The sequence below is a fragment of the Toxorhynchites rutilus genome, chromosome 2, assembly GCF_029784135.1.
Source record: "Toxorhynchites rutilus septentrionalis strain SRP chromosome 2, ASM2978413v1, whole genome shotgun sequence".
Classification (NCBI taxonomy): Eukaryota; Metazoa; Arthropoda; class Insecta; order Diptera; family Culicidae; genus Toxorhynchites; species Toxorhynchites rutilus.
In genome coordinates, this window is record NC_073745.1 from 305,506,686 (window position 1) to 305,524,601 (window position 17,916).

A 17,916-nucleotide genomic window follows, 5' to 3' on the forward strand; every position below is an offset into this window, starting at 1 on the left:
TTGAAAAGTTGATCGAATATATTATTATATTTACAGTCAGCGTAAACCAAGTGCCAGAGAGCAAAAATTTGTAATTACTAAACTTGTAATGGCCGATTTCAGATCCGACCATGGTTTTTTATTGACTGCAAATACTCTTTTTCATAATCACGCTAACCCATTTGTAGTTGAAACATATTTGTTAGAAAGTACAGTATTGTACTTAAAAATAGATGCTATTCGATTGTTTTTGGTAAGTATAATACTGGTTCAAGCCTTAATGGCTTTTTTTTTTAATTTTATAGGTTTAGTGGAGGAAATTCTTCTGAATGAATTATATGATTTCATCATCAAATTGTTCAGTCATAGTGGAACAAGTCACTGAAAAATATGTTTCTGTTCAGTCAGAATGGACCAAGTACACATAACAGTTCGGCAGAAAAGTTTATAAGGTAACACAGTAAAACTTTTTTTTGCAAAATTTAATTTTATTATTCAACATAATTGCCTTCGAGGACGATACTGCGATTATAGCGATCTTGCAACTTTTCGATCCAATTTTTAAAGTACTCTTTCGGTTTTTCCTCAAAATAGGCCTCAGTTTCAATAATCACTTCATCATCGGTCTTAAATTTCTTGCCAGCGAGCATTCTCTCCAGGCCTGCGAACAGAAAATAGTCGCTGGGGCCAGATCTGGAGAATATGGTGGATGCCGGAGCAATTCGAAGCCCAATTCATGCAATTTTGCCATCAATACAAAAATCATCGCGGAAACGCTTAGATGACTGCCCAAATTTGTGTGAAATAATATATTCCCCGTAATACCCCTTCATTAAGCTATCGCTATTCATAATGATTTAAATAGAAAAAACATCTCTCGCTGATCTTTTATTTTTCGAATAATGTTATTCTCATATTACTTGTACTTCGAACGTCACCCCCTCGTTTTCAAGACATTGAATTTCCACCCCAGTACAGAAATGAAAAATGTAGTATGACTAGATAATGAACATAAAAAAACGAGAATGTACATTTCCGTAGTGATCCATTTTGTTAGATATACCATAAGTGATAACCGGTTGCCTTCATTCAAAATAAGGTTTGTTTTTCAATATAATATACTTGTCATGGTCATGGGTGTCCACCCTTAGAGGGCGGGGGGGCGGTGAGAGCGGACCGCCCACTACGCCACTGAGTGGACCTTTTGTTGCATTGTGCATTGTCGGTGCCCTAGATTGGGCGGGGCTCAACGTGTTTATCCCTATCAGATCTATCAGATTAGTAGGCGCGAAGACAGTTTTATATTTTAGAAATTTAAGTGAAAATTTTACTTCATGTTATTTGATTGCTTTAATTTGAAAATTTTGAATTAAGCTGACCAAAATATTCCCTAGTTCATAACGACTTTTCATCAGAATTCAGCTACTAAGCAACGAGTAACTTTCACAATTCACTGCCTGCCTTATTGCCATCGTTCTGAGATGTTTGTTTTCATTTCTCCAGCGGAAACAAATGTCGCACAACCTCCGTTTGTGAACTTGCTCCTCGTTTCAGACAGGCTACGAATAATGCAACCAAGGATTAGCGCTCAGCTGAAGACGCACATACAGTTGTGGGTGCACCGAAAACCGTTAACTAAACCACCATTTCCCCTAGCAGACATCTGCTTGAAAACTAACTGAGCACACTTCCCTCGTCCTCTAATTGCTGCACCGGTATCAACGAAACGATCGAAATCGCAACGATTGTAATTCGCTCTCCTTAGCGAACGTAGTTTTTTTTTGTCTCGTCTCACGAATCGTACACACTTAGATTTCAATTTTCGTGGGAGAAATCAATCACACTTATGTAAGAGGCACTTATTCAATCACTTCGATTTTTTAAGGGTTTTTACACTTGACATTTGATCTCACGGAAAGCGAAAACACGTGTTCTTCATCCACGTTGAACGGGGTTTTCATATATATCCTTCTTTTGAGCGTGCATTCTGTTAAATTGATCCTTTATGCACCCAACACCGTACTCTTCACCAGATTCGCTAATATTCATCGCTAACGTTTTCTCACCAGTAATAACACGGGAAATTCCTCGATCACTGTCACCAACGCGACCCGATTCGTAAACACGATACGCTACCCGCCAATCGAACAAGTGGCCAAAATATTCCCACTGGACATCCAACCCCACAGACGATATTTCCCTTGCTACTACCGAGGTCTGATCAGGCTGATGATAACTTACTATTCTATTCGAAAGCTCGACTGAAACTGAGCAGTAAATCTGATCGGTGAACAACCGAATCTTGCTCTAGGTCCACTCTCGGATGCGGAGAACGAAACAAATGCAGGCGAAAAAACATCACTAAAAAGATCATGATCATCGTCGGCCCGTAGGCATCGCATAGAGAAGAGCTGATAGTGAAAAAGCATTTGCTCCCACAACCTGTAGCTAGCCTCCCACCCTCCGGGAGCCGCCTGCTCGCCACGGCTTTCGCCTATGTTTTCTCGACCATCGCGCGATCGCTCGCTTGCTTGCTTGATCTAGGAGCTAGGAGATCCTCGGACAACTCGCGGGAAAATGCTGCTGTTCGGCTGTGACAAATTCGCTCCCCGAGCCAAAGCGGAGGTATATTTTTAATTATCCATATGCGTGTGTGTATGTCGTCTCTTGGTAGTGCCCATCCATCTCTCTCTCATCTTCGGCGCCGATGCTGTGTACTTCTGGGTCGGTTGGTTTGATTTACTCCCTTCGTTGGTATTCGGTCGTTGACGAGCGATAATTCAAACGCTAATCAGGGTTAAGGTATCTCTCTAATTTATTCTCATTCGTGTCAAATCCAGAAGTTCAATGTCATGAAATTAATTCCCTCTAGCTTTATTTGAAGCGTTCCAATTTCATCCGCAGGTGCCTTTATATCGTAGATTGGAGTCTGAATCACTTTGTAGTCTACACCATGGGTTCCGTGAATTTCCTCCCTCAACCTAACCGAAGCAAATCTGGGAGAAAAGAAGAAAATACAGAACAACTACCACAGAAACAGTCAACCTAACATTATCCTACCCGATTTCGCTGCAACATTTCTCATGCTCCTGGACCACCACAAACTGTATGGTGTCCTTGCCGCGCGGCTGCAGCATGCCACGCAGCGTCTGCCGCCTTCTGGTGTGACGCCGATCGTCCAACTCGAAAACCACTCGATGATCGAATCGATACTCCAGCGTCCCCGTCAGAAGTTTGGCCGACGGTGGTGTCTCCAGCAGTGGTCCCCGCTCATCGAGAAACCGAAACTCAACATAAAACTGGCGCATTTTTTGCGCGAGTAGACTAGCCAGCATCGCTCCGCGCCACATGACCGATTGAATGACGATCGCAATATGCTCCGACGGGACGTTATCCAGTTCCTGACAGGAAGGGAAGGGTTTCGGAACATCGAAATATTAATCGACTGCTCACGTGTGCTCGCTTTTTCATTACAACGGTAGTAATGAGCATATTTTTTTTCTCACCGAGTGGAATTGCACGGCAAGATGCTGCTGCTCTGGCGGCTGGCCAAAATATCCGGCGTAGGTCTTATGTATTCCATCCAGATCGTCTTATGGGCGAGGATATGGAGAATTAAATAGTATAACATAAGTTTAAACGAAAGATGACTTAGCAGTGAAATATAAGCAATTTTTCCAATACACAGAGTGTTTTGTAGCCGACCCTGGATGCTTCTGGAGGTAATAGAGATAATGTTTGATGAATAAATCCTTCTACACATTTGCTCAAACCCAACTAAAGCTTCATATTAAGAATCCGGAATCATTGTTGATTTTATAACAGCAGTCGTACACCCAAACCAGCGTTGGCAGAAAACATGCCATCTTTGGCAGAAAAGATGCCATTTCCTGGTCATGAGAGTCAAATGCGCAAAAAATGAGCTATTTTGAAGCTTAAAAATGGTTTGTATGTATGCGAGCAGACATCTCTTTCTGTTTTCTTTTCTCTTTTCATTTGGGATTGTGCAAAAAAGAAGTCCATACGACGTCAATGGGGATCGAACCAAGGCCGGCTGGAATGCGAAGTTACTTTACACGACCACGCTATCCATATAGCTGCCAGCGCTACTATAAAGGAGCGTGATAATATTACACCTCATCATAAAATGAAGTGTTTTCTAAGCCGATAAAGAAGAACATGAATGAGAATATATCTTTCTCTGTCTGGGCCGTGTATTTGGAAAACTATACGAAAAGCTTTCATTTCAATGTGTCTCCTGTTTCGCTGCCTCATATTGGCTCTAGCATATATATTATACAAATGATATACATGTATTGGGGAGTAGAACATTTTATGTTATCTTTCAGCTCATTTAATGTAATAAATTGGGATGCCAGAAAATGTGTTAAAAATTAACTTTGGGTGTAGTAGGCGTATTTGAAATTTGAAATTGGTTGACAGCAAATTGTTTGGAAAACCTCTATCTTAGAAGTTTGATTTTGAACATCCACATGAAAAATCAGGCATGGTCAGGTCGCGAAGTCGCTGAAAGTGGCTTAATAGACCGTGTATGATGTGGTGAAACGTTTTGGTGAACGTACAACTGTTGTTCGGATGGATCAGAACACGCGTCGTAGTGGAACTTATGATCGGAAGCTGAGGTTGAAGGTATTGAGAATAATGAAAGCAAACCCGAGACTCTCGGACCACGACATCGCCGAAAATACAACTCTAACTTGAGAATCCGTATGCGAGAAAGTTATCGTAATTCCCGTGCCTGCAAGCAGCAGCGTAGTGAGGATAGAAAGCGCCCCTGGCAAACTATGAAAATGGCGCCCCAAAAATACCACTTTTTTCAAATTTATCACTATAATTAAACTTAGGTGCCTACTCTATTAAATTCCTTTTAAAAGTCCTATTCAATTTGAACAAGGAAAGTGTCACCCATATCTAGGTGATGGGACGACGAACGTGTTATTGCTTAAATATCCGAAAAACATAGCATAGCACGGAGAGCCGCCCAGGCATGCGTAGCGAAAAAATCAAAAGGGTATTGGTGTAATATGATGTTGGGTGTTTAAATTTTTCGAAAATCAAAGAGAGGTTATTGGTTTATGTACGGAAAGAAGCAACTATTCATGATAGATGTCTTTTTACTTAATTGAAAGATGAAATATAATTCGGGGATAAAAATTGCTATTGGACATTCTCGGATTTTGGCGCCCCAAAGGCTCAGCACCCCCGGCAAATGCCGGATTTGCCAGCCGCACACTACGTCGCTGCCTGCAAGCAACCAACCAGCATGCTGAAGCTAAATTTGCTGGTCAAAAGACGCGCTCGAAACTTGAACAACAAGGTTTTGACGAAGTATGAAGGATGCATGCTGATGGATGACGAAACGTACGTGAAAATGGATTTTGGACAGCTCCCAAGTCTGAAATTCTTTGTCACATATACAAAATATTCTGTATTTGCGAATGTTTGAATTACAAAAACGAGCTCTGCAATGTTTGAAAAATTTTACAGTTGTTATTTTATACTCAAAATATCAACAAATCAATATTATACATAATCAAGCATAATGATCGTTCTTTCGAATAAGAGATTATTGATTATTGTTTCTCTCATACTATTACAGCTTATTTGGCCAGTAGTCTCCATTGCCATTTTATGGTGTTGCAACTCTCTGTTAGTCTAATCCTAAAAATGCCACCAGGCGGGTAAATTGCTGTTTGTTTATCTTTTGTTTCCTAAAAAGCCAGACAAGATACAAAATGTTACTAAAAAAGCTAAATTATTATAATTAAGCTTACCTCATTCCGCGTGACAAGCTTTCACCATCTAAAACACAAGTTACAAATATACTTGTTTTACTTGTTACTTATACTTGCTACTTTGATGTACGGGCATGTTTCACTCTTCTTCTTGAATGGCGTTAACGTTCTCTGTGGAACTTTTGCCGTCTCAACGAATGCATTAACTAGCGTCATTTATGAATACTTAGTTGAGATTTCTTAAGCCAAATAACACGCCTTCAATGTATTCCGAGGGGCAAGCTCTAGAATACGCGTGACCACAGTGCAAGTCGAAGGAAATTTCTCTGACAAAAAATCCTCCGGCCAGAACGGGAATCTAACCCGAACACCCGGCATGATAATGTGAGACGCTAACCACTCGGCCACGGGTGCACTAATGTTTCACTCATACGGATCTCTTCTCACTGTATCCCTTCCATTCGATTGAATAACCACACCTTCATTCAAGCCGCTTGTCATGCTGTTATTTGTGATTTACGTTTGTCCCTATCTATTGAACTAGTGACCGACACTCAATTAACATCCGACGATACATTGGTATGTTTTCAGAGAAAAACAGAGAAACAACTGGCGAGAGTGATTTCTTTATTTCTTTCATTGTTAAGACGCGTCCACATTACGCCAAGCGGCCTTGGTCGCCCGATAAAGCCGACCAAATGTTGACGTACCGCCCGGGCTTGCCGTCGTGCCGAAAACCGACTCGAATCAAACCGAACTCAACCCGAAACAAGTGGGTCCGGATCAGATAAGTCGAACCAAAACAAAGCGAAGTAAATTAGCGTTGACGACATTGTGCTTCGTGTATTCGTGACGGCTTCGTGCATCCGATGGGGCTTCGGCTTCGTGCACCCGATGGGACGTCCACATTACCTAACGAACCGAATGTACCGCCTGGTACAGGCCGATCGGCATTATTCGGCATAATGTGGATGCGGCATAATGTGTGTGATGCTAACACATCACCAGGGGCATTATAAAATGCTCTCCCATCGCCTGCACTGTGTATGCCCCGCTTATATGACCGAAATCATACTTCAATGCGGAAAGCCGAGATTGCGAGAATGAATTATGTTTTCGTTCAGCCAAATGTGTTCATCGCATTCAAATGAGAAGGAATAGCGTTCGTTTGAAAATGAACCCTTCCGGATCTCAGTTGACAAGGTCAGCCAAATTCAAGCGATCGAGCAATGCTTTCTTTGGTGACGAATGGTATTCTTTGTCATTTTCGTCGATTTTTTTCGATTGAGACTGAATTTTCACCACACTGCTCGAACACTTCTCAACAGATAAGATGTTTGCCTCAATTGATAGGAAATATTTCTACGCGTCTATCACAATTAATAGAATGTTATTTTTCATTAGATGAACAATTGAATAACTGAGAAAGTCATGCGTTATCTAAACTGCCAAGTTTTGATTGGCCCGATTTACGGTTTCCCCAACACAGACTTCAAAACCGATGTACCTGTGGAAATCCGCTTTGCAAATATTCATGTGAGTCGGGGGTGTTTTTGTTGCCACTGAGCTGTGTTTCCCTAGCATGGACTTCAAAATCAATGTGGCTGGGGGAATCCGCTTTGTCAATACATGCAAGTCGGGGGTATTTTTTCCCACTGGGCTGTGTTTCCCTAACACGGACTTCTAAATGTATGTGCCTGGGGGAATCCGCTTTGCAAATGCATGCAAGTCGGGGGTATTTTTTGGTGTTGAGTACGTTTGTACTCGCTTGTCGTTGTGCAGACCGGAATATGTTTCCCCAAAACGTACTTTTAAACTGAGAAGCCTGGGAAAATCGTCATTTCAGATACTAGAGGTAAATGAACTTTCGCGGTTCGAGAACTACGTAAACATGAGATGTGTAATAATTCCAGAGGGAAATGTAAAATACAATGATTATTTGACAATTCTTCCGTTCACATATTTTGGTAGTCCTAAGCATTATATTAAACGTGAAAAGATGTTCATCAAATTTATTTGTAACGAAGAACATGATCTACTACAAAAATTTTGATGCATTATAAAATAGTATTCGAAGTGGTAAACAAGTGAATTGCATAATGTAATTGCGTAGTTCTACGTCGAAAATACGCGGTCGTGTCCTAGATATAACCCCTAACAATTTTTTTTTCATCTCGCATTCATTCGAAGCAAGCGCTTCCAAACCATTTTAGGAAAAAATGCATCCCCAGAAGAGACGTCACTCTGAAAATGAATTATAAACTACTGCAAATTCAAATGTGCAAAATAAATCACATATTTTGTTTAGAAAATATGAAAAATACCAAAACTATATCCAAGCCACAAAATTTCATGATGAAATAAATTTTTATCAGCGTTTTTCTCGGCTTGCTTTGGCGACTGATATGCCTCTACGTGCAGTATACCTGTCATTAAAGCCTGTTTTTACTCCAACACCTACTTGAAATGGTATAAATATATTAAGAATAGTATCGAGGTACAGAACATTGAGTAAAGGAGGGTTTATTGTATCTCTTTCACAAATCGTCATCGCAAAAGCTAATCATGGATATGGTAGAGATTTTTCCACAATTATTTTGCAGATGACAATTAGTTTCAACTCAGCTGATCATATGCGTTTAATGCAAAAAAAATTCGGAAACATTTCCCTACAAAACGCCCTAACTTGGACCGCCCTTATTAATCTTTCATAAAAATACCAAGAATATGTGTAAACTTTCCTGATGCACCTAAAAAATAATTTCCGGTCGGCTCCCCAGACTTTAATTGGCAGCATGCACGGAAAAAAAATTCATAGAAAGCTTTTTTCTATTCAGCGCATGTTTTCTTCTCACGTGAAAAAACTATGGATTATTTAATCAGACTTGTAAAATGGGCATGAACTCATGGCCTCTAAGTTCATGCAATTTTCGCAATACGACCGAAATTTATAAAAAAAAATTATAAAAGCGTTACGCGAGCTGCTGATACGTACGGACTCCATGGATACACGTTTAGGAAACTACGGCGATAATCTTCGTACTATCAATAAAACCCTCTATGGATCACAACAGCAACTCAGACAAACCAGCCAATCGCTAGACAAGTCAACGTTCCTCTACAACATCGATCAGCTCAATCTAGATGATACCATCGATCCTATAAATCGCTCGAGATCATGTGACGAATCATCTTTCTTTGAAGTATTGGATGAAGTCAACAGCTCAGTTGCACAACAACCAGACAAGCTCATTGTAGGAAACCGACGCGTGAAAATCCTGTCGAACTTGCAGTCTAGGCCTACATCTCAGGCAATTGCATCCACACCGGCAGCGCCAATTGGAAAGTCGAATGATTTATCCGCGAACGAGCCTCTATCTAATGCTCCAAACGAAGATAGTACTAATAGATCTAGTTCAGCTACTTCCGTACATCACAACTTGCCCAGGAACAGTAACCACAATATTACTCGGAATACTACTGGGACTTTGAGTGTTGCCAAAGTCAGACAACCGACTAACGATATGGTAGATTTCTACGTGACTCCATTCACCCCAGAACAAAAAAAAAAGTGGTATAAAACAACATGTTCATGAGATCGCGAATGTAGACCCATCGTTAGTCAGCGTAGTCAAGCTGGTTCCCCGTGGTAAACGTCTGGAAGATCTATCTTTTGTCTCTTTTAAAGTGACCGTGAATAAAGCTGTGTCCAACGTAGTAGGCGATACTTGGTAAAGTCTGCTTCATTTAATATTGGAACACAAACAATTGCGTGTAGTTCAGTCATTTATTAACGAATTCATAATTTGTTTTTCATACAAATGTAGCATTTTCTTTACTCTTTCATAAAAAAAATAAAAAAAATTATTCATTGCTGTTTCGAAGAAATTCTCGTACTTTTCCCGTAATACGGCACATTAGGCGGCGCACACCCTTTTCGTCCACCGTTTTGGCAATTTTATTCCACCAGTTCTTCATTTGAGTCATGTTCCTAACAAGTTTTCCCTTTGCCTTAAGCCTCCGCTTCGTGATTGCCCAGTATTTCTCTATCGGCCGGAACTGGGGGCAGTTTGGGGGGTTGAGGTCCTTCGGTATTACGCTGACCCCGTTCGTTGCGTACCATTCCATAACCGTTTTGGCAGCTTGCGAGGTCCGGCCAAAACATTACTGGACGGTCGTGGGCACGAATAAACGGCAGAATCCGTTTCTGTAGGCACTCTTTTTTGTAGACTTCTGATGTCATTGTCTTGTCAGTGAGAAAGACTTTGGTTTTCTGTCCACAACTGCATATCCCCTGCCAAATCATGTACTTGCGGGCGAATTTATCCGCAAACACGAACTTAAATTTTGCAGGTACATCCCCCCGAGCCGTCGCCAAATAAAATTTTTGACCTGGGATTTGCCCAAAGTCCGCCTTCACGTAGGTCTCAGCTTTCGAGCACGGATTCTGGCCACATTGTTCTGCTTCAGCGTCCGATTTGGCTGTTTGCTGGCTCGGAATGACCTTATTCCTTCCCGGAGACGAATTCGTCGCACCGTACTGTGAGCGGCCTGGAACTTATTGGCCAAATTGCGGCCTGAAAGATTGGGATTCCTCTTGACGGCCTTGATGACTTTCCCACGCAGTTTCCGGTCGACAGTTCCACTCCGACGCTTCGAATGCGGCTTCCGAGCCGTCGTCAATGTTTCCTTGTACTGCTTGATAACACGCCATACGGTATTTCTGGGCATTTTAAGCTGTTTAGCTAGCTTAGATGCCGACAACAATGGATTTTCAAGAAAACTGTGCACAATTTTATCTCTCCGTTCGGCTTCCATGGCGGTTGTTTACAAAATGCTATCGTTTGGTGTTATGACATAAATACATGGTGAAAGGTAATGAATTTCCCGACACGTGGGTGAAAAAAGTTTCCAAATCCGTCCACTAGGAGCGCCACAATGAGCAAAAGAATTTGTTCCAATATTAAATGAAGCAGACTTTACTGGCCAGAAGAAGTCACCATCCGTGTTTTCGATTACGACCAAAAAAACGGCCCTACGTCATCTCGACAGAACTCGTCATAGAATTTACTAAAGCCGATCAAATATTATCAACATCGATCATCGAGGCCAACCCGGGACGCACACAAACAGGTTCTATGGACAGCCCTTATCCTTTCGACACAGTCGAGCCATATTTCATCGGTTCCTGCCGCATTCTTCCCGGCCCTGTATTCGATAATGGTGATAGGGCAGTCCAGCCTGCTCCATCAGGCGAGTACAAATTTTTTTCCAAACAGACCAACCCCTGATTCGTTGCATGGTTTCAGCATTACACCGTTCAATCGTCAACCATCAAGATTTTCTACACAACACGCTTCAACTCCAGGACGCAATGAAACTGGCCGCATGGAAACCCCTAATCTCCCCACCACAGTCTAGCTCTTCCAACCATCGTTCAGCAGTCGTCCTGGGCCTGTATGTGGGATCAGAGAAGGGGTCTTCCACCCTGCTACTCCTGGCAAGTACGACAATGTGTTTTGTAGTTCAGCTTCTGATTCACCCACCGGTTCTAGCGTCTCAACCAACTGTCACGTCAGGGGGTCCGATTGTTCACGCACCACGGCAACAATCAGTGTCAGAAACGGTGTGGCTCAACCTGATCAAACAAATTTATCTGTCTACTACCAGAACGTCAGAGGTCTACGCACTAAAACGTCACTCCTGAAACTGAAACTATCGTGCTGTGACTACGATATAATCGTCTTCACTGAAACGTGGCTCAGGTCCGATATCTGTAACACAGAGCTTACATCGGACTACACAGTATTCCGGTGTGATCGCAATGAGGCTACTAGCAACCTTTCGAGGGGTGGTGGCGTCCTTGTAGCTGTGAAATCTAAGCTTCAATGCACGACGGTTTCCTTAGCTGATTGTAGTCAGCTGGAACAGGTTGTTGTAAAATTAACACTTCCTCATCGTTCGCTGTTCCTCTCTGCTATCTACCTTCCTCCGGGCTCCGATGTCGGGCTATATTCGACTCAGGCTGTGGCTGTTCAAAACATATCGGATCGTTCATCACTCAACGACGTTATTCTGCTCATTGGAGATTATAATCTTCCTCATCTGCAATGGTGTTTCGAGGAGGACATCAACGGATATTTACCCTCTAATGCATCCAGTGAGCAAGAGACAAATCTAGTAGATCCAATCTCGTCGTGTGGTTTGGTTTAGGTGAACTCATATGTCAACTCTAACAACAGACTTCTGGATTTGGCCTTCACGAGTTCTCCTGATATAACTGAGGTATTCGAACCACCACTTCCACTGTTGCCCATCGACACACATCACCCACCGTTCATTCTGTTGGTGGACATACAGAGTTCGGTCATATACCACCAACTTCACTCTGCTACGGATGAATTCGACTTGGACTACAGACGTAGCAATTTCGACTCGCTGAATGCCGCGTTTTCGTCCATCGACTAGCAACATTTTCTGAATAGACAGTCTGTTAACGAAAACGTCCTCATATTCTACGAAAAACTGATCGAAATAATCCGCTCAAATGTTCCGCGCCGTCGTCGTAATTCAAGCAACGTTAGTAAAAAACCTTGGTGGACAACTGAGCTTCGCAACTTGCGTAACCGATTGAGGAAAGCACGCAAACGATTTTTTGCTCTCAGGTCTGATGTGAATAGAGAGTGGTTACGTGGAATCGAGTAATCGTACAATGAATTAAACATCTCCACCTACCAACAATACTTATCAAGAGTGGAATCAAACTTGAAACAAAACCCATCGATGTTCTGGAGGTACGTTAAAGGACAAAAAGCTAACAACCGCGTGCCAACCAATGTCACATATAATGACTACACAGCCAGCACAGCTAACGAAGCTGCCAATCTTTTTTCTAACTTTTTCCAACGTGTGTATTGTTCAACTTCAGCTGTACCTCGCCCGGGATGTTTCAACAACGTGCCAACCCATAATATTCACCTTTCGATCTTCGGATTTTCCAACGATGAAGTACTTGGGGCATTGGTCAGATTGGATGCTTAGAAAGGAGCCGGAGTGGATGCTCTGCCACCTTTGTTAGTAAAAAACTGTGATGTATCTTTGGTCGTTCTTTTGACGATGATATTTAACAGTTCAATAGAACAGAGATGCTTTCCAAGTTTATGGAAAACTGCTTCAATGATTCCTGTCCACAAATCTGGCAGTTTATACAATGTTGTCAATTACAGGGGTATTTCGATTCTCAGTTGTTTGGGAAAAGTTTTGGAATCTCTAATGCACAACGTCATGCTTAATGCAGCAAAGACGATTATCTCTGACTATCAGCACGGATTCATACCACATCGTTCAACTGTGACCAACCTAATGTGCTATTCCAACATACTATTCCATGAAATCGAACGGCGTAATCAAGTTGATTCCGTTTATATCGACTTCTCGAAAGCCTTCGACACTGAACCGCACGCCTATGCAGTCGAAAAATTGCAACACATAGGCCTCCCGACGTGGATTACGGAATGGCTGATGTCATATTTAAAGGCTGATTTAGACGATGCCAGTCATTGCTCTAGTTGAAGTATCCAGTGAACAGAGAACAGACACTCTGTTCAAGTTACTTGTACCAATATCGAACAAGTAATTGGCCTCTAACTTAAAAAGAGTGTCTGTTCTCTATTCACTGGATACTTCAACTAGAGCGCTGACTGGCATCGTCTAAATCAGCCTTAACAGATCGGAAGGCATTCGTACAGCTGAATTCGTCGCGATCCAGCACATTCAACATACCATCTGGTGTACCACAGGGAAGTGTGCTGGGTCCATTGATATTTGTCCTATTCATCAACGATTTATGCTTTCGTATATCCTCCGATAAGCTACTATTTGCTGACGACCTTAAAATCTTTCGAGTCATCGCATCTCCATTAGACTGCATATTATTGCAAACCGACATTGACGTTGTTCTGAGCTGGTGCAGAGAGAATGGTATGAGTGTGAACATAAATAAGTGCAAAACGATCACCTTCAGCCGCAGTCGATCTTCAGTCTCACACCAATATCTGATCAACAATACTCCATTGGAACGCGTACAGTAAATTCGCGACTTGGGAGTTATAATGGACTCTAAACTTCGTTCTCATGAGCACGTTTCCATCAGTATTGCCAAAGCTTTCTCCGCACTTGGATTTATTCGCCGTAATGCTGCTCAGCTAACCGATGTATATGCACTGAAATCGCTTTTTTGCGCATTAGTGCGTAGCATTATAGAATACGCTGTTCCGGTTTGGGCACCTTACCACACGTATCAGATAATCCGCATTGAACGCATCCAGAAGGTGTTTATACGTTTCGCACTTCGAAACCTGCCTTGGAATGATCCACCAAATCTTCCTGACTACCAAGATCGTTGCCGCTTGATTAATCTCGAGCTCCTGTCGGTACGACGACTAAGGCTGCAACAGCTGTTCATATTCGACGTCCTGACGAACAACATTGACTGTCCTGATCTACTACGTGAAATTTCACTTATTGTACCCCTTCGCCAGCTGCGACACTCCGCTCTAATCGCCATTCCTAGGCACAGGACTAATTACGGAAACAACAGCTCTCTATGCTCATGTCTCAAAGCTTTCAGTGCCATCTGTGATAAATTTGATTTCAATATCACCAGACAATGTTTCATCTGTAGACTTAAAAATTTAGTTAAGGTTAGGATTAGTCTGTACGGTACCACCGAAGACCGAATACAAATAAATAAATAAAATTTCTAGTTAGTTTATGTGAAAAAATATTTTACAAAGAAATATTTTAGGAGAAACATATTTTTCCATGCATAAAAAGAAACGAAGAGCATTGAATACTGCGTCGATGAGTGATTTGTAGATGATGTATTTGAATCATAAACATCGTGTTTATTTATGATGTGAGAAACGCGTGTCATTTGTCCATGTTTATGTGCATCATTGGACGTGTTTGGAATGGACATTGAACTCTAGCGAAAAGCATATTCGTGTACAATAAAATCATGGAATTTGAACATCGCGTGCACATGTGTAAGTGTTTTTCGGAAGACTGGTTCGAAGATTGAATACACATAAGGTAAGGGTGAGATCGAGACTACAAGGAATTTAACTCTGATACCAAAACGTTTCAAAAAAAATTACATGATCAATACCTGGTTTTTCAGTTTCTGTCGAAGTGTCTTCCAGAATACTGCTCTCATCGGTGTGGAAAGAAATTCTCTTCCTGTCCAAACTTGACGAACCGGATGACACAGACTCCTTCCGCTTCGTGCTGACAGGGGGCACCACCGGGAAGTGACTGGTTTTGAAATGTTTCTTCCAATGCAAAACTTGATTATTTCAGCACTCTTAAAATGTTTGGAATAACTTACCGCCAGATTCTCAGCATACGTATTCGACAGCAGCAGGGCAGCATTGGTGGACCTCTCCTTTGGCTCGACAACATGCCGCTGGAGCAACGCAGCATTCGGCAAAATTTGACTTATCCGCACCTGTTTCGGTGGGAAGTAATTTCCATGGCCGCCATACGATAGTGGAGCATGGCTTGCCCGAGAGTGTTTGGTTGTGGTTTCCGTGACAGGAGGTGGCTAACTTCCAAAATAATATTAAAAATCTGCCGCATCATTTCCAAATAGAATGTTTACCTCTGTTGGTGTTTTTGTTGGATGTGGAGCCTCAGTCTTTCCAACTGTAGGAACATGGTCAACAGTTTCCGTTTGTGTTTCAACTTCACATTTCAGCGACTGTATCTAGCATTAGGCAAAAACAACGATGAAATAAACAAGGAATGTGTCTATCCTACGATTCTATGATGTGATACTTATATCTCGAAATCTAATAGATGAAGAATCAAAAGAAATAGATCTTGGCAAATGATGCCATAAAACGTGTCTATTTGATAACTTTTTCATGGTAACACTTTGCGATTCTACATTCACGTTTTTAATATAATTCATCTATAGAAAATTGGAAGGAAAAATTGATTCGCACAGAAGTCACGCTCAACATACCGGCGAAGCAGTTCTCGTAGGGGAAGCTGAAACATGTGACATCGATCGTAAAACTGTTCGTTTCTGGTGAGTGCAAATAACAACAGTACCTTCTAAACTCTTCAAGTTAGTTTCCAAAACAGATTTCTCCCCTGCCAAGATCTCGTTCTCGGTTCGTAAACCCTCCAGCAGTACGGAAAGAGTATCGTTGTCCTGCTGCAAACACTTCAACTTCTCCAGCAGATCCTTCTGGGCGCTTTTCGTAACCGCTTCCTCTTCTTTGAGAGCATTGATTTCCCTAGATAGCGCTTCATTTTGCTGCCGCAATTCCTCCAGCTGGTAGCGGAGAAGCTTATTCTCGTCGACGATCTTGGTAAAATTCTCCTGCTGTCGCTTTAGAAAGTCACGCTCGATCTTGATTATATGCAATTTTCAAAAACTGAAAGTGTTTTTCGTATACAATGCACAATGAATTACCTCCACTTCGGACATGTTCTCTTTTATCTTCTCGATATTCTTTTTGAGTCGCTCGCACTCTTCGAACAATTCCGCATTTTTGTCCTTTTCCTTCCTAACATAAGCTATCAAATCCGCTGAGGAACAACGAACATTGATTCAAACAATGCATCATGTATTAGTAGTCAATCCTCACTCTGTTTGTTTAATTCCACGTCCATCGCCACTTTTTGCTCTTCCTGTTGTCGTAGAATTTGTTTGTTCATATCCTCCACCTGACGCGTCAGTGTGATAACTTCCGTGTTTTCCGCTGCATTTCGTTTCATTATCTCGTAAGAGATTTTTTCCTCCAGCTGGCGGGCCAGAAAGGTATTCTTCTCCTTCTCACTTTGGATTTCCTATTGCAGGCAAACAATTTATTAAAACTTGGAAGACACGGATGAATTTCAACACCCATGCTAACCTTGTTCAAAAATTTAATATTAAGCTTCATTTTCACAAACTCCGCCTCGTTGGACATCTTCTCCGCTTGGAGGGCCGCACAACCGTGGCATGGTTTCGACTGCGGTTTGGCATCGCTTTTTCCCGAGCAACTGTCCTCGTCTGTGGACGAAACCAGGTCCTTATCTTCGTCGTATTCGAGCCCGATGCCGTCGTTGGGCGACGATGTGGACCTTGTGGTGTCTTCCTTGGTTCGCCGCGCACTCTGCGATCGTCTTTCGAATCCCGTCTGCGTATCCTGACTTTCCTTTCGTTGACACTTCCGTAGGTTCTCCAGTTTACCATGTAATTCGCGACGTTGTGTTTCTAAATCATGGAGCTTGCTGAAAGAAAAAAGCACATTTTACGGTGGACAGATGGGGAAAATTTGGATAATACAACTTAAAATCACTCCTGGTGTCTTGCTTGGGCTTGGGTTTGCTACCCTCGCCACTGGAACAACGAATCAATTTAATTTTTAGCCTCTTGATTTGATCTTCCTGCTCCTGGGATCGCTTTTTCATCACGAAATGTTCGTCACACAAATTTATGTACTTATCCTCCAGCTCTCTACGGGACAACTTAGACACCATCAATCGGTGATTTATTAGGTGTCGCTGACAGGTATCCATCGGGACCCTGTAGTTCTCTGCATACGGAGAAGCACTGACAGGTCGCTTGTTCCTGCATTGGCAAAAGAAAGTGGACGTAAAATCAATACGTGATCGCAACGAAGGACATCACTTACCCATTATGTTGCTGAGGAGCATCCTTGCCCATTTCAAACTCGATTGCTGCTCTAAACCGTGGGTGTTTTGGAGAAACTGAAACAGACACAGCTCGTAGAAAACACTTTCATTTGAAACAACAATCTCACGAAACGTTGTATTAAAAATTTTGTGCACGGTTGGCTCACAGGATCTGGTTCCGCAGAGTGTTGATGTTTTTATTTACCGGTTGCCAGGGACAACCCGTGGCCCAATCAAAAAATCATCAGAGCGGAAGAGAATGGATTTGATATGTCGTAAGCTTCTCTTACTGAATCGAAACAAATATAACATGAACTATATTGAATGTGGTCAATGTCGTGAAAATTTACTGTTTTTCAAGAAATTGTGAAATGTGAAATTTGCTTGAACAATTGTTTTAAGTAATAGAAATTATTTATTTTTGAAATTATACTTATTAATTTTTGTATAAATATTTTTTGTTGTTTGAGTAAATCTTCACGTGGAGAGG

The 17,916-nt window shown here is 41.8% G+C and overlaps 2 protein-coding genes across 8 annotated transcripts in view; both read right to left on the reverse strand.

Annotated features, from left to right (window-relative positions):
• LOC129771467 (obscurin) overlaps positions 1-2,239 on the reverse strand; it is a 214,180-nt gene extending 211,941 nt beyond the window's left edge. For 5 of the 7 annotated variants that reach the window (XM_055775136.1, XM_055775137.1, XM_055775134.1 and 2 more), the window contains exon 1: positions 2,046-2,239. The gene's annotated coding sequence lies outside the window, so the exon portion shown is untranslated. The remainder of the gene's footprint in view (positions 1-2,045) is intronic. The other 2 variants (XM_055775141.1, XM_055775138.1) reach the window with 1 other exon arrangement.
• A 559-nt stretch (positions 2,240-2,798) lies between these two features.
• LOC129771471 (protein fantom-like) lies at positions 2,799-17,612 on the reverse strand. The gene is made up of 13 exons (XM_055775147.1): positions 17,426-17,612; positions 17,080-17,361; positions 16,661-17,021; positions 16,394-16,595; positions 16,219-16,334; positions 15,852-16,155; positions 15,763-15,788; positions 15,397-15,501; positions 15,124-15,339; positions 14,905-15,067; positions 3,486-3,571; positions 3,040-3,380; positions 2,799-2,975 (listed from the first exon to the last, which is right to left on the reverse strand). Exons 1-13 carry the CDS (start codon positions 17,455-17,457, stop codon positions 2,810-2,812), a joined length of 2,400 nt encoding a protein of 799 aa, XP_055631122.1. The 5' UTR covers positions 17,458-17,612; the 3' UTR covers positions 2,799-2,809.
• Positions 17,613-17,916: the final 304 nt, after the last annotated feature.

Bases quoted from the DNA above. Each gene is read 5' to 3' on its own strand.
- LOC129771471 (XM_055775147.1), bottom strand. From the start codon at position 17,457: ATGGGCAAGGATGCTCCTCAGCAACATAATGG. The intron at 15,789-15,851 runs GTACTGTTGTTA...CACATGTTTCAG, and splicing joins TAACTTGAAGAGTTTAGAAG to CTTCCCCTACGAGAACTGCT. The intron at 15,068-15,123 runs GTAAGTTATTCC...TTGCATTGGAAG, and splicing joins CGTATGCTGAGAATCTGGCG to AAACATTTCAAAACCAGTCA.